General features: G+C 42.2%; 1 protein-coding gene across 1 annotated transcript in view; it reads right to left on the bottom strand.

Moving 5' to 3' along the window:
• EFEMP1 (EGF-like fibulin extracellular matrix protein 1) overlaps positions 1 to 14,855 on the bottom strand; it is a 466,054-nt gene that overhangs the window by 197,684 nt on the left and 253,515 nt on the right. The window contains exon 5 of the mRNA XM_078649310.1: positions 12,346 to 12,468. Coding sequence (XP_078505436.1) covers positions 12,346 to 12,468 — 123 coding nt within the window. The remainder of the gene's footprint in view (positions 1 to 12,345; positions 12,469 to 14,855) is intronic.

The following is a 14,855-nucleotide window of genomic DNA, read 5'->3' as shown; positions in this document are numbered from 1 at the left end:
AGAGGGACTAAATGAGCCCCCCTCAAACCCTCTGAGAAGTCAGTCTCACTCACTGAATTTGAATTGAATTTTTATTTGCATAGTTAATTAAAACCATTGCAGTACAAAATCAAAAATCAAAAATAAATCTGCATGTTTGATAAAACCAGCGTATCATAATCACAGTTTCACAATTCGTTTCAAATTCGCAAAGATGCATCCTATTAAATTGGCCTTTAAAATAGGTACAGTTTAGTTTTATAATATTATCTAAAAACATTTGAGCTTCAAATTATGGCATTGTCTTTTCCAGTGCCTTCCTGCATCCTGTTAGATTGGTCTTGGCGATAGGTAAATTTTTGTTTTATAATGCTGTCTAAAGGCATAGGTACAGTTTTATTTTATAGTGCTGTCTAAAGGCATTTAGGGATCCGGTTTTGGCATTTTCTTTTCTACTGCCTTCATGAATTTCACAAAGCTACAGTTAAACTGTGGGTCCTGAGATGCAAAGCAGGCAAGAATTGCTTTCCTTCGTGATAGCATCCCTCGTTGGTTGAAGTGATGTTTCAGCAGATGTTTTCGTTCATCCAACAATTTGTCACAGGAGCATAACAAGTGCAGCATATCCTCTGGGACTAAACCACATAGCCGACAAAGGGAGCCTGCTTCTTCTTTTAGCCAGTGTGGAAAGTGTCAGATGCAGGGTAGCAGGCCCAACCTATACCTTTAAAACCTCAATTTGGTGGTTTTAGCGTAGCCCAATCCAAAGTAACTCTGCACTGCTTGTGTTGAGTGAGAGTTCAGGGTCATCCAGCCATGTGATCTTTTTAAAAGGGCTGCCTTATCTTCAACCCACGAGAGATGTTTAATTGTTTTCTTGACCAGGTTTTTGAGCGTTGAATGGTTTGTTGAGGTGTCCCAAAGCTGCTTTAAGCCCGTATTTACCAGACTACTTTTAAGATACTTAGCAGCTGGTGAGGAAGGGTGTTGCTCCAGCTCTGTCCACAGAAACTCATTTAGAGTTCCTTGTTTAAATTTCCTTACTTTGTCCCAGATGGTTATGTAGGCCCCCTGTCTTGCCAGGAGCTGTTGTTGGACACCAAACTCAAGCCTAATTTGTGCTAGGGAGGTTGGTTTGGGCAGGCTAAAACTAATTCTGTATACAGCTATAATTGTATTATCGAGGTTCTTTGCGTCTCTGCCTCTCTGTACCACACTCCCATATGTGATTGTTGGCAGGAGTTTAGCAGGAATTACTTGTACCAGAGGTAGAAGGGAGGGCCCAGAGAGTTTGCTGTTTAGTGTTTTTAGAGAGATTGACAGAGCAAGCCCTTTACCTCTGATGCTCGTTTTCTGTACAGTAAACTGTCCGCTGTTATCAATCTTTACTCCTAGATATTTGTACACTGAAACGTCATCAATTCGTGCATTGTTCCAGTACCACGACATCGATTTTTTCTTTTACTTGCTAATAGTCATTGTCTGCATTTCCTCCAAGTTTATAGTCAGTGCGTTTGCTTCAGAATAGCCATGTGTTGTATTCACAAGGTGTTGTAGCCCTACCTTGGTGTGGCTTATTAGGACTATGTCGTCTGCGTAGAGAAGACACAGTAGTTGAAGCCCTCCCAGCTTGGGGACATGAGAGTTGCAGCTGTTTAGGATTGTTATAAGATCTCCTAAAAACAGATTAAATAGTGTGGCAGCCAAGACGCAGGCCTGTTTGAGACCTTTGTTGGTTGGTATGCGCCTTGACAGTAGTGATCCATCCCCCAGTTTTATCTGAACCCAGGTCTCTGTATGAAGGGTAAACAGCAAGTCTAGCAGAAGTCTCGGTATCCCCCAATCATTCAGTTTTGACCATAAAATATTCCGATTTATATGATCAAAGGCAGCCTTGTAGTCTATAAAACAGAAGTGTATGGGCATTTTGTTTGATTTGGCCTTGTCTATTTACATGCCCATAGTTAGGATATTGGTCGTAGTCCCAACTGATTTGGCGAAGCCTGTCTGGTTGACCGGAATTAAGGATGCCTCTGTGGCCCATGCCTGCAATTCCTCCAAAAGTATACCTGAAAAATACTTTTGCTCGTTGTCGATTAGGGCCACTAATCGGTAATTTTGTGGGAGAGACTTATCCCCTGCCTTAAAAATCAGAGAGATGATAGAGCCCTTCCAGGAGCCTGGCAGGGTATTAAAATATCTGATTTCCAAAAAAAGGGGTTCGAGTGCTGCTGTCCAACCGTTCACATCTTGTTTGTAAATAATGATCGGAATTCCATTCGGTCCTGGGGATCCCTCTCTTCTTCCTTTCTTGATTTGGCACTTAATGATGCTTTGTAAACTTGTCGGTTCGTCATTAAAAATTGGATTCAGACCATCTTGGGTGCTGGTGCGCTTTTTTTTGTGGGTGTGCTTATATTCAATGAAATTGTCCATCAAACTATTGGGTTTTGACCCCAATTTGTTATCCATGACCTGATTAAAATAATTTCCGAGATAGCTTGCCCATACTTCTTCTGTGATGTTAGAAGAGACTCCGTCATGCGTCGGTCTTATGAAGGAGTTTAAGGTTTTCCAACATTTTGCCACATCGCACCGTTTGGTGTCAGAGTGTAGTCTTGCCCACATATTATCCTCCACAGATCTATTGGCTTCCCATTTTAATTTTTTCAGCGTTGCTTTTAATTTCCGTAAATGATCGTACTTCTCTATATCCATGGGGTTCTGCTGAAGTTCTCTCATCATATGATAAATTGATTTTTTTGGGCCCCTAATTTTCGCTTTGTTCTCTCACGTAAACTGTTCCATGCCGCCGCCGCCCAGTTTGACATGTGTCTTAGGTCTTGTAGCGTAAATGGACATGGTTTTTGTGAATTGGCTGCCCTAGATGCGGGACACTTGGGGCGGACCTGATTCACATGCTGTGGTCCTGCTCTGGGCTGACCTCCTACTGGTTGTTTGTAGGAGACACGCTATCCGAAGTGACTGGGAAATCGTTGCAGATAGATGCAGCAGTAGGAATTCTACATTGGTTCCCACATACCCCCAAAAATAAGATTTCTAGCAAGTTTATCGACTTAGGGTTGCTCCTGGCTAAATGGGAAATCACCAGACATTGGAAGGCGCGGGTTGGTCCAACAGGCGCTAAATGGCGCAATGAACTTCTCAAGTGGGCGAGGAGTGAGAGCACGTTGAGATACCAGCAGGCGAGGCGACGACGGGATGAGCGAGCACTAGAGGCAGCACAAGCCTGGGAGACACTGGTGCAGGCCCTGCGCGACCATAACACACATACTGACTCTGATAGTGCTGATGAGGAACTGCCTAGACCCCAATAGCATACTATGGGTGAGATATTCCCAATTGGAAGGACTCAATCTCTTATCACACGCTATTAGACCGTATACTATATTACCGATGACGAGTTGGGAGGGGGGAGGTGAAAAGAGGAAAGGGAAGCGCCATTCGCTTCCGTCAAGCATCAGAGAACTATACCATCAAGACTGGAGATTCACTCCTCTGGGGGGGTAGGACTGTTTGGGGAGGGGAGGGTGTTTTTGTTTGGGTTGTTTGGAAAAGCAGAAGTGACCTATTCTATTCACCTGTTTTACACTGCCAGGCCGTGGGGCTATTTACTAAAAGCTAGATGCAAATGCCGCCCGACCCCCGGGTTGTGGGCTGAATGGCTGTGTATAGATATTTTTGTCACTGCCACCGACTTTGATATGAACCAGCTACCAGGTGCCAATTATGTGATTATACTTGTTTTCTGCAATAAAAACATATAAAAAAAAAAAAATGGTTTTTGTGAATTGTTCCCATTTCGCAATTTCACTAGATCCACTACGGGCCCAAACGTGCTGTTTTGCCCTTTCTATTATGGCTTCATCAGTTGCTGCAGAGTATTTGATTTTTTAAGGTTAATGGTATAGACCGACTTTTGATGCTGCGGGTAGCTCAAATTTGGGCTTCACAATTTTCAGGGCAATTTCTTGGGGGCAGTGGGGGCTCACTCACTGGAATTCGAGCCAAAATGACACCCACCTCTTTCAAAGGACACCTGCCAACATTATCAGTACCACTACTTTATAAGGGTACCACGTGGTGAGTTATACCTGAGGTCTCTGCCTCCACTCTGGGCTTGAAGCAAGCAGGGATTCCCTGGATATGTAAGACATGAAGCAAGCAGTGACTCCTTGGATATTTAAAACATTAAGCAAGTAGGCATTCCTTGAATATTTAAGATAAGGGCTCATTCTTGACAGCGCTGAGTTGAGAAATGAATCTGCTCTTCCCAGAGACATCAATCCACATGTTAGTATGTCGCTTCAGATCAAACCCAGACATGGAGTTATGCATTAAATCTTCTTTTTTAAAATGATGATCAGCAGAACGATTTTACCAACATAATTACAGATTTGCAAATTCTATTGAAACATTTGGCATGCCTTTAAATGTTTCTAGTAATCAAAGTCCCTACATGGGAGATTTTTAAAATTAAAACTATAATTAATAATACAGAGTTTTAGTGATACAGAACCTGTTGGCAACTCTGTGTTACTTAATGCAAACAAGGGAAATCAAAGCAGCTCACAAACATAAAAGGGAGAAATGGAATTTCTCTTCAGGTGTGTTTAAAAGTAGTTTAAGTCTAATAGAGACAGTGAACTCACATAGCAGTAGAAGTAGCAGCAACATTATTAAAGCATTTTACAATCACTTACACCATGATTGTGTTATGGACAGATAAGTATTCCTTATGCAAAGATGTATTACTTGATTGCTGACAACTGACATTTAGGATCAATTAGTCAAATAAGGTATTTCTAGTATACACTGGGCAGGATAGATGGAATTCTTTTAAGACGATTGAAGTTTTTCCCAAAATGCATGGAATATATATTAATGAGAAGGGACGTGAAATATAGCTGATGGGGTAGTAAATATTTCAATCAGAACATTATTGTACAGCAAAAAGATATTCTCTCAAAGCAAAGCGCCACAGTAAAACTCATCTGCAGTGATTTATCAATTTCAAGTAAATAAATATAAAGCGCAACCCTCTATTTCGTTAAGTGAACCTAGGGATATAGGGGCTAGTCTCAAACTGCATTTTGTAGAATATTTAGTGATATTACAATAGTATTAATAACATACTACAGATGCTATTCACAAAAATATGCTTGAGACTCCTCTTCTATCTTTTTCTATGAGGATATTTCCACTCTGATGCAGAGTCTGCGCACATAAGTATATATTTTAGTAGTAATTGCGGACAGGACAGAGAGGAGTGGTTGGAAAATAGGGAAAACATTCACAAAAATGGAAGGGGGTTTAAGGAGGAATGTGCGCCCACCCACAAAAGAGTAAGCCCATTCCTAATCACAAACTTTACTTCTAAAGTTGCTACAGACAAAAAAAGAACCAAAATATTAATGTACTCCAGCTTAGAGCTGGAGTAAGTTTAGCACCACAGGAGCGTAGCCTTAGTCAACCAGAACTATTAAAATCCTAAAACAATTCTACAAGATGACCTTTAGAAATGTGGGAAAAAAGGAGTCAAACCAAGTACACCCTAGATAACTGAAAAACACTGCATTATAACTTGTTAACCAGAGAAGCAAAGCGGCTAAGCAGAGATGCGGGGTGCTTTTGTGACATCTCCAGCCTGGCTACAACACAGACACATTGTGGCTTCTTTCCTGCGCTGGTTTTCTTTCACTGAAGGTTTAGAGGCTGACTACAGCTGGGGATGGGTGAGGATCAAAGACTGGGGAGCTGGACTCTGCCGTGGGCAGCATAGTGGCCAGGTCGGGGTGGAAGAGCGCTCATTGCAGAGTGCACCCACCCGGGTTCAGTGGATCTCTCTCTTCTTGGGAGTCACCACTCAGGCAGTGGGCCCGCCCGACAGGGAGTTTTCCATCCACGGGTGTCACTTGAGCCAAGGTAGCTTAGTGGACCTCCAAGTCATGCTCGGGCAATTGGGAGCTGGATCTCTGGCACACTAGAAGTTTCTAGTGCTCCAGACGTGTTGACCCCAAGCCCCCCAACTGACAGTTTCTCTTTCTCCTCATCTTGTCATGTTATCTTTCCCTCTTGACAGGGGGAGAGGTGGCCAGTTTATGAGATATAAAATACAGAAATACAGACAGCTGAGTAGAAGAAATAATAAAAAGGACTTCACCAGGGTCTACCCACGAGAATGTTGGTATAAGAAGAGGTCTTACCCTAGTACCAGTAGTCATTCATTTTGTACATACTATGAGAAGGAGGCATGGTCTTCAAGAAATGATAGAAAGACTACCTTCCTATCTGCACATGGGGAGTACAGGAATAGAAAGAGGAGTTTTCCATAACAGTGGGGAGTAGGCCTCTCAATGACCACTATGAAGTCAACACTGAATTTCCATGCTGTGACTAGATGTGCTCACCAGAAGATTGCGCTCAGAAGAGTAAACCATAACACTTAGAACAGCAATGAGCAGGAGAGAATGACCGGGGATATGGGAAGCCTCCTATAATCTAGTTTGAAGCCTCACAAGTTTGTGACTAGGACACATCAAACTTGGGGGAGTTTCTTGTGGGAAGCTTCTTCTAGCCTAGCTCAGACCTCCCAAGTTTGACTGGGTGAGACTGAACTGGTGTTGCCGCTTGCGACATGCACCCCAGACCATAACCATGAGTGGGCAAAACCACTTTACCTCTGACAATACAATACAATACACCAGCATTTGTATAGCGCGCTACATACCCGTGAGGGTCTCAAGGCGCTAGGGGGGGAGGGTCTGTTACTGATTGAAGAGCCAGGTCTTGAGATGTCTTCTGAAGGCCAGCGGGTCCTGGGTCTGTCATAAGTTGGTAGGGAGAGTGTTCCAGGTCTTGGCGGCGAGGTAGGAGGAGGATCTGCCGCCGGCGGTGGTTTTCCAGATGCGAGGAACTGTGGCAAGGGCAAGGCTGGCCGAGCGGAGGCTGCGGGTGGGGGAGTAGAAGCTGAGTCGGTTATTGAGGTATGCTGGTCCGGCGTTGTGGAGGGCCTTGTGTGCGTGGATGAGGAGTTTGAAGGTGATACTCTTGTTGATGGGGAGCCAGTGCAGGTCTCTCAGGTGGGGGGTGATGTGGGTGCGTCGTGGGACGTCGAGAATCAGTCGAGCCGCGGCGTTCTGGATGCGTTGGAGCAGTCTCAGGAGCTTGATTGTTGTTCCTGCATATAGGGCGTTCCCGTAGTCCAGTCTGCTGGTGACAAGGGCGTGGGGGACGGTCTTTCTCGTGTCGGAGGGGATCCATTTGAAGATTCTGCGGAGCATTCGAGGGTGTTGAAGCAGGACGAGGCTATCCAGTTTGTGGCCGGAACTCCTTCAAAATAACTTACCAACTAAACCTCTAAAAAATGCAGCAACGACCTTCAAGCACAGACTGCTAGTAGACCTGCTTGAAACAGTACAAACATCCACATAAGGAAAGAATTCCTGAAATCTGACTTTATTTTTCTCATGCACTGCACAACCTTCTGGAGAGAATCACTGAATGCACACCTAGATGTAACGATCTCCAAAAACATATCCCATTGGCTCAAACTATCAATCCCCCCACCTTCTTTAAGGTGGTGGCAGTAATATCAATCTATAGGAATTGCAATATACTCATGCACGCATCAGACCAGAATCTGAAAACCTTTTATAGGCTCTTTCAAACTCTAAAAGCACACACAACATCTGAAGAATGTGCGATCACTTGCAACAAGACCCATGATCCCACCCAACTCCCCTGGAGCCTTGACACTCCTCTCCATTGCCACACACCACTTTCACCCGACCACACCATTCCACTTCATGCCCTACCAGCACCACTACACCCATTACAAGCATGAGACAGGCTCTACCCCCTTCGGTCAACCAAAATCCCCAGGCACCCCTCTGCACTGAACCATCGTTTCACAAAGTTGGTTTACTGACTAAATTCAGCACTGGCCTACACATCACAATGAGATGTTGCATTTCGGAACACCAGGAAGTAACTCAGGCCTCTCAGAGTGGGTCTCCCACACAATCCCAAATGGCCCTTCAGTTAGTGACTGTAGGATGGCATTCCACCAGGCTCCGCTCTACACAAAAGCCATACGTCCTAGACTCATCTGCACACCTAACAACATCAGAGGGGCAGAAACCCATTTTACACCCTTCCTGATTGAAGGCAGCCACATCCCCACCTCAGAAAAACACCTCTATCAAGCACATGAAGGTCAAATGTCCACACACCCAGAGTAGTACACCCAATTGTACATCAATTAGGACAACCTAAGGAGGCAACCGATTGGAAGGACAATAACTTCAAACACAATTCTATTTCACACTGACACCCCTGTTTTAATAGACTAGAGCACAAAATTGACAAGTTCAGTCAGGAGCTAGGACTCAACTTGATAAACCTCAAGGTGGTAGTCCAAACTATTCATGATATGAATATGCGCTTACATCGTGTCATTCCCCTCATTCAAAAGACAACCCACCCACACAACTAAGATCTCCCATTCAACCATGGGTAGCCATACTAGTACCAATCAGTACCCACTGACCTAAAAGGTTAGAAAAATCAGCTGTTCGTGTCTGACACTGAATTCCTGCTTCATTCCTATTATGAAGTCTCAGAGACCCTCACATTGCAGACTTATGGCATACTTCAATCACTGACTATAAACTACCAGAACATGATTTGGATCCCGCTGATACCATACCAAACCACCATACCTGGAAGGTCAGTGAAGGGTCAGAAATGCATGTTAAACAATGCAGATCAGTAGCAAAACATGTCACAGACATTGCTGAAGCTAACCTATATCCTGCAGTAGACATGATACTTTTGACTAAGACTTGACTAAATCACTCCTGCCCTCTTGTTGTATGTGCTAGTACTCCCGAAGTTCACCATCATAATGCTAGATCATACACAAAGGCAAGGTGGTGGGATTGCACTCATCCTCCAATTTCCTTGCAGATAAAACCCTTCCTAGTGGAGAATCTGTCCTTCTGCAAATTAATGAGTGTCAAAATTGTCACAGCTGCAGATCTCTAGTTAAACTGCATTTCTTATACCACCCTTCAGGAAACAACCAGCTGTTCATCGAACAAGGGACAATCACAGTGCACACTCTGCTGCACTGAACACAATCTTTCAGGGAGACTTCACCCTCCACTAGTATGATGAGAAAGATATACAAGCTTTCATTGATCCTCACCGATCAAAACCTCGGCAAGCCTTTACAGAACTGACACACACCAAATGAGCGATGCTTGATATAATCATATCCAAGGGAGAAGGCTCTGAGTATCAACTCTATAAACCCATCTGACTGGACAGACAATCATGCCATCATATCCCACATCACAGAACGTGCACAGAAAACAAGACGCAATAGATTCAAACCCAAACACTGGATCAGAGATGCCAGAAACATGAGCAGGGATGAGCTTTCTTCTCTTTGTTAGGGAACCCTCATAACCCCAGGGTAATTATGGTGCAAACAAGAACTAACTGAGCACTAAATCCAAACAATGACTGACATAATAGAGGATAAACTGAACAGTTTGTTTTTGTTCCTCAAAAGGCACAAAAACAAACTCATACAGTTGTGGTACAACTAGAACCTAAACAAAGAAAGGAGGATACTCAGACTTGTAGAGTGGAGCTGCAAAGGCTCTGCTTTGCATCTACAATAGCTTCAGGTACTAAGAAACACCTACAAATTTCAAATGAAATGCCAAAGGAGCATTTATCAGATCCATTCGAGATAATGCCGAAAACTCCCCAGGCAATATTTTTGAAATTGCCAAACAACAAACCGCAACAACAACTCTACCTCAATCAGTAATGCCTCCTCTGAGAACAGTGATGCTTTTCCAACCTTCTTCAAGGAGAAATTAAGGAAGAGGATTACAATCATTGTAAAGGCTCAAATAGGCAACCATCCCATTGAGATCGAAAAAGAAGGATACATGGAGATAATTCTAAACCCTTCGAAGATAAAATCCATAGGATCATGATGTCAATTAAGTCAACCTTGCATTTCAACAACCCTATCCCCTCAGCAATCTTGAAAGATCTAAGTATTCTCTTCTCCACCTCTGGACAAGGATTGCATACTCACCACCCATGGCACAATCCCAGACTGCCTGAAAACTGGGCAAGGAAATCTTCTACAGTCCTTACAGCCCTAAATAGTTTGTGCTTTGTGTCAAACCCTTTTCCTTGTTAAATTTCTAGAAAAATGTTTTCAACCAACTCTGGCAGTACATAGAACAGTCCGGCTTGTTCAACAAGTTCCAGTCGGGTTTCATGCCAGGTCACAGCACTTAAACAACCATCCTGCATATTATGGACAACACACTCAAAATCCTGATGACGCATTCAAAATCCTGGATCAGAACTACTTCTGCCTGCTCATCCTTCTTGATTTTTCTTCAGTATTTAATACAGTCAATCACAAAAGCCTTTTATAGTTCCTAGAACACAAAATGGGGATGTGAGGAAATATACTAAAATGGTTCACCTAATTTCTACATAATTGATCATAATGAAACAAAATGGGTGGCGCACTATCTGTCAAGTTTTCAGTTAGAATTGAAGTCCTTCAAGGATCCACCATATCCCCCACATTGTTCAAAGTCTATTTGGAATCAATGTCAGAGATCCTCAAACAAGTGGCATTTTGAGTAAGACATGTACACAGATTACTCAACTATAAATAAATATTTTTTCCCTGGTGGATCTCATAAGACTCAACAACAATCTAAGGAAAACTTAAAACTGTCTGGCACAAAAACACCTCAAACTAAACGCCCTGAAAACTGAATTCTTACCATATTACTTGACCCCCTGCTCCCCCTTCACAGAAAAATGGATTGTCCACTAAGATGCTTTTAATTGCAAATCCATCATCATTAAATCAAAGAAAACCCTTGGGATAACCCTGGATAAAAACTTAACATACAAGCACACGTTAGTGCAGCCACACGCAGTGCATCTATCTAACGAAACTTCCTCAAGAAGGTAAAAACAGTCATCGCCTGCCAGGTTTCAAGATCACAGTGTAGTACCTAGTCATATCTAGGGGCAGGTGGAATTCGTGGAGTTACAGGGAAACTCCTCAAGATTCCCTGGAATTCCACCAATAGGCGAATATGTGTTTTTTTTACTGCAATTTAGTGCCGGCAGCGTGAGCTGCGATGAAAATCAGTGGGAATGGCACCATGCATTCGTTTTGCTGCTACTCGATTAGGAAATCTACCTGAGCAGCAGCAAATCTACTAAAAAGGCAGCCCTCGCTGACCGGGTCTGCTCAACATTTGCTGGTGTTATAGAATGGCGCGGAATGTTCTGTGGTGACTGGAGATCACACCAGGGGCTGGCAAATCTTGCTCGGAAGCGCGCATTGTGGAGCCTCACATTGTTCCTGTGTGGCGTGAATGGCAGAAGAATTCTGCCACACACCGATTGGAAGAATTTTGCAGGAACTCTGTGTTACAAGCATAATGCGGAGTTACCCAAATCCCACCAATTCTGCGCGCTGGATTATAATTCCGCCCAGGCCTAGTCATATCCAGACTTGACTATGATAGTGCTATTTTAATGGGTTTGACAAAAGCAAGAACAACACCACTCAAAACAAACTCTTGATGAAGCAGAGAGACAGATTACAGGAATGAGACAATTCAGCCATATCACACCCACTCTCATGTCTCACTACTAGCTCCCATTCAAAGCCAGTTTCCAGCTGAAGATAGCATGTCTGACGCACAAAGTCGTTCACTACAATAGACCCAGGTACCTTTCACAAAAGCTTATGATCTCAGGTGATAGTGACTTACCTCAATGTTTTCCTTTGTTTGTTTTTTACTATGTCCAGCACTCTAATACCCCTGAGTATTGTTTGTGCTTTATAAAACACTCTAAATAAATAAATTAAAAGGACAAGGGAACGTCCTTAGTGAAGACATAACATATGCATAAGCTGACCTTAAAATCGACTAATTGAACTATAGAAGATACTTTCTCACCATAAGTCAATAAGTCACTGCATTCTTTATTTGAAAGCATTTCATACATTTGTGATGCCAACAAAAGCGAGCTGAGAACATTGGCAAAACAAGACCAATATGCTTTTCTAATGCTTCTTATAACACCAACTCTTTTAACTAAAGAAAAACTTGCCACTATATGATAATTTATGTTTTTGTAGATTCCATGTATTATGATGCAGTTTTAACATTCATTCCCCACTTATATTACAGTACTATCTCCAAGATCAAGGACCTACTACATCATAAGAGGAAATGGGAGTTTCCCAGCACAGTATATTAGTGCAGTACTTACCAATACACTGTTCACCTCGCTTCTGATATCCTTGGGGGCACTGGCAGCTGAAGGACCCTCTGACATTGAAGCATACCTGCTCAGGTCTACAGTTATGGCTTCCTGTTGCGCACTCGTCTATATCTTTAAATGAAAAGAAAGAGAAATGAGTTTTGAGACCACCATTTTGACATCCAAATATGAGTAAACAACTAGTAAACAAACATTTGCGTGCATAACTTAATTTATGGTCGGGCTTTCAGATCCATTGTATACTGATGGGCATCAGCTGATGATACCCAGCTGGACCTAAGGTGAGGATCTTGCACTTAATTATTGTCCATGTTTGAATGTCTTGCAGTTCCATAATGTACACTAAGCATTAGAAATCCAATCTGTAGTTATTTTATGAACATGGCAGTTTTATTTCATAGCTGTAGTTGGCCGAGCTGGGCTGTGCCGCCCGCAAGCCACTTCTCACATACATATACCTTTTGCTCAGATTGCGGCATCCTTCCGATCTAAATTATTACCCACTATGAGCACTCACCGGCTAGCTGCTGTGATCAGGAGTAGAGGCTCTGGAGATTTCGGATTGTCGTTTCTGATCATTTCTGGTTTCTATTTTGTGAACCTTTAATGTCAGAGCCCCAACCCACAAACTCAGTTTGAAAAGGAGATTTGGGATTTAAAACAATATTCATGTTATTATTTTGTGTACTCATAGTCCATAAACCTCTACACAATACCACTATGCTATAGTGCCTAAGATGACTGTGTGGACCACATTAAATATCATGTCTTTGATGCTGCAATGGCACAGTATGCCCTCCTTCCACATGCCTCCCCTAAGAGCTTCATCCCTCACAATGGACCATTTGTAGTTTGGCAGAATAAACACATGGTGCATGTTCAAAGAGTGTCATAGATGAAACTGACACAAGTAATACAAAAGATAGGAGCCATCATTTAATGTCCTGCTAGCGGCCAGGCCAACAAGGCCCTCCTCAGTTAGAGAATGTTCCCCCTGCGAGATTCGATTTGCAAAAGGATAATTTTCAAAGTAATTACAATTAATACTTCCAATAAGTCAGCATATGAAAGGCGTAACCATGCATTCAACTTAACAATAAATGTAGACTAAATCAACTATTGAAAGGAGGAGTTCATATGAAAAACATGAATTTATATTCAATTTAATATTTGTTTAAAAAACACAGACGCGTTAAATCGCGTCTGCAAAGGGGCACATTTTTAGAACGTGGCACATATATGTCTAATGGATGAAGAGCCTTATCATGTCCAGTAATATGGGCCACATATGTACTAATCCTCTTGCGCATACAGTATTTTCTTTAACAATTATCTATTTCTTTTGCTTCCTTGTTTGTTGATGATTGAATGATTACTGCGCAAAGAGCAAGAAGTGGAATGCACATCAACGTTTCAGTCTCTGGCTTAATAAATAAGCAAGCACATCTTCAGGACAGCATGGAATGACCAACCCTGTGTGCTGCCAGTAACCTGCACTTGCTGCAGTGGCTTCCTCCCAATTGATTTGTTATATTAGATCATGTGATTTAACTACTAAACAAATTGTGTGGCCCATGCAACAGTGATATTCATGCCTGTTTAACGCACGATTTTCTTTTTTTATGCTTTTTTATCGACTTATTCTAGCACCTCTGCATTCCCATACGATTGTTCTAGATGCCTTTAATTATTAGGGTGTTAATATAATATATCAGTCATGCAACTAATACAATTTACAAAGTTTGTGAACTTCGTACAATTATATGATTACAATGGAGGGCCAAAGGTTACTATTACAGTTGGTTGCATTTAGCAATGTAATTATTGTCCAAATTTCGACCGTGGTGAAATCTCAGAATAGAATCTCTAGCTTGCTGATTAGAAGAACCAATTGTGTTTGATTGGGAGGCTATGAATAGCTGGTGGAAATATTAAATAAGTTGTCTTGAGGCCTCAGTCTTGTCTCCATAAAAGCGGCGAAGAGCATTCCACAACTTGGTTGTCAATTCTGTTTCCTAGCTATCTATCTACCAATCAAAAGAGTAAAATATGTATAGATCAATTTCTTACTATGCTTCAAATATAAGTTGTATTATACAGAAACCATAACTTTTTGGAATGTTGTTACTACAAACGATAGAAAAAATCGTTGCCAGGTCTGAGAAGATTCCAGGACAGGACCATGTTGTCTCCATAATAGATTGATAGATACTACTGCACATCAATTGTCATGTGCTAGACTATTGTGTCCATTTCATTCTTCTGCTTCCCCAAGGGCCACTAAAATGAACTGGTGTTTCCATTGGTCCTACACACTTCATTGCAGTGAATGAGAGAAAGGTGCACTAGACCTAGTCAACCCATGGACACCAATTCTTCTGATCGTATATGTCCTTAACGACTTAGATAGTAAGTTTCAAGTGTCAACCAGAAGTTGGTCAGGTAAATCTCAGTTCCTAACTGTGTTACCTAATAATAGTCAGACCTCTACTGCTTCA

Source organism: Lissotriton helveticus, chromosome 6, assembly GCF_964261635.1.
Source record: "Lissotriton helveticus chromosome 6, aLisHel1.1, whole genome shotgun sequence".
Lineage (NCBI taxonomy): Eukaryota > Metazoa > Chordata > Amphibia > Caudata > Salamandridae > Lissotriton > Lissotriton helveticus.
The sequence above is the reverse complement of the archived record's forward strand: the minus strand, read 5'-3'. Positions and strand labels throughout refer to the sequence as shown.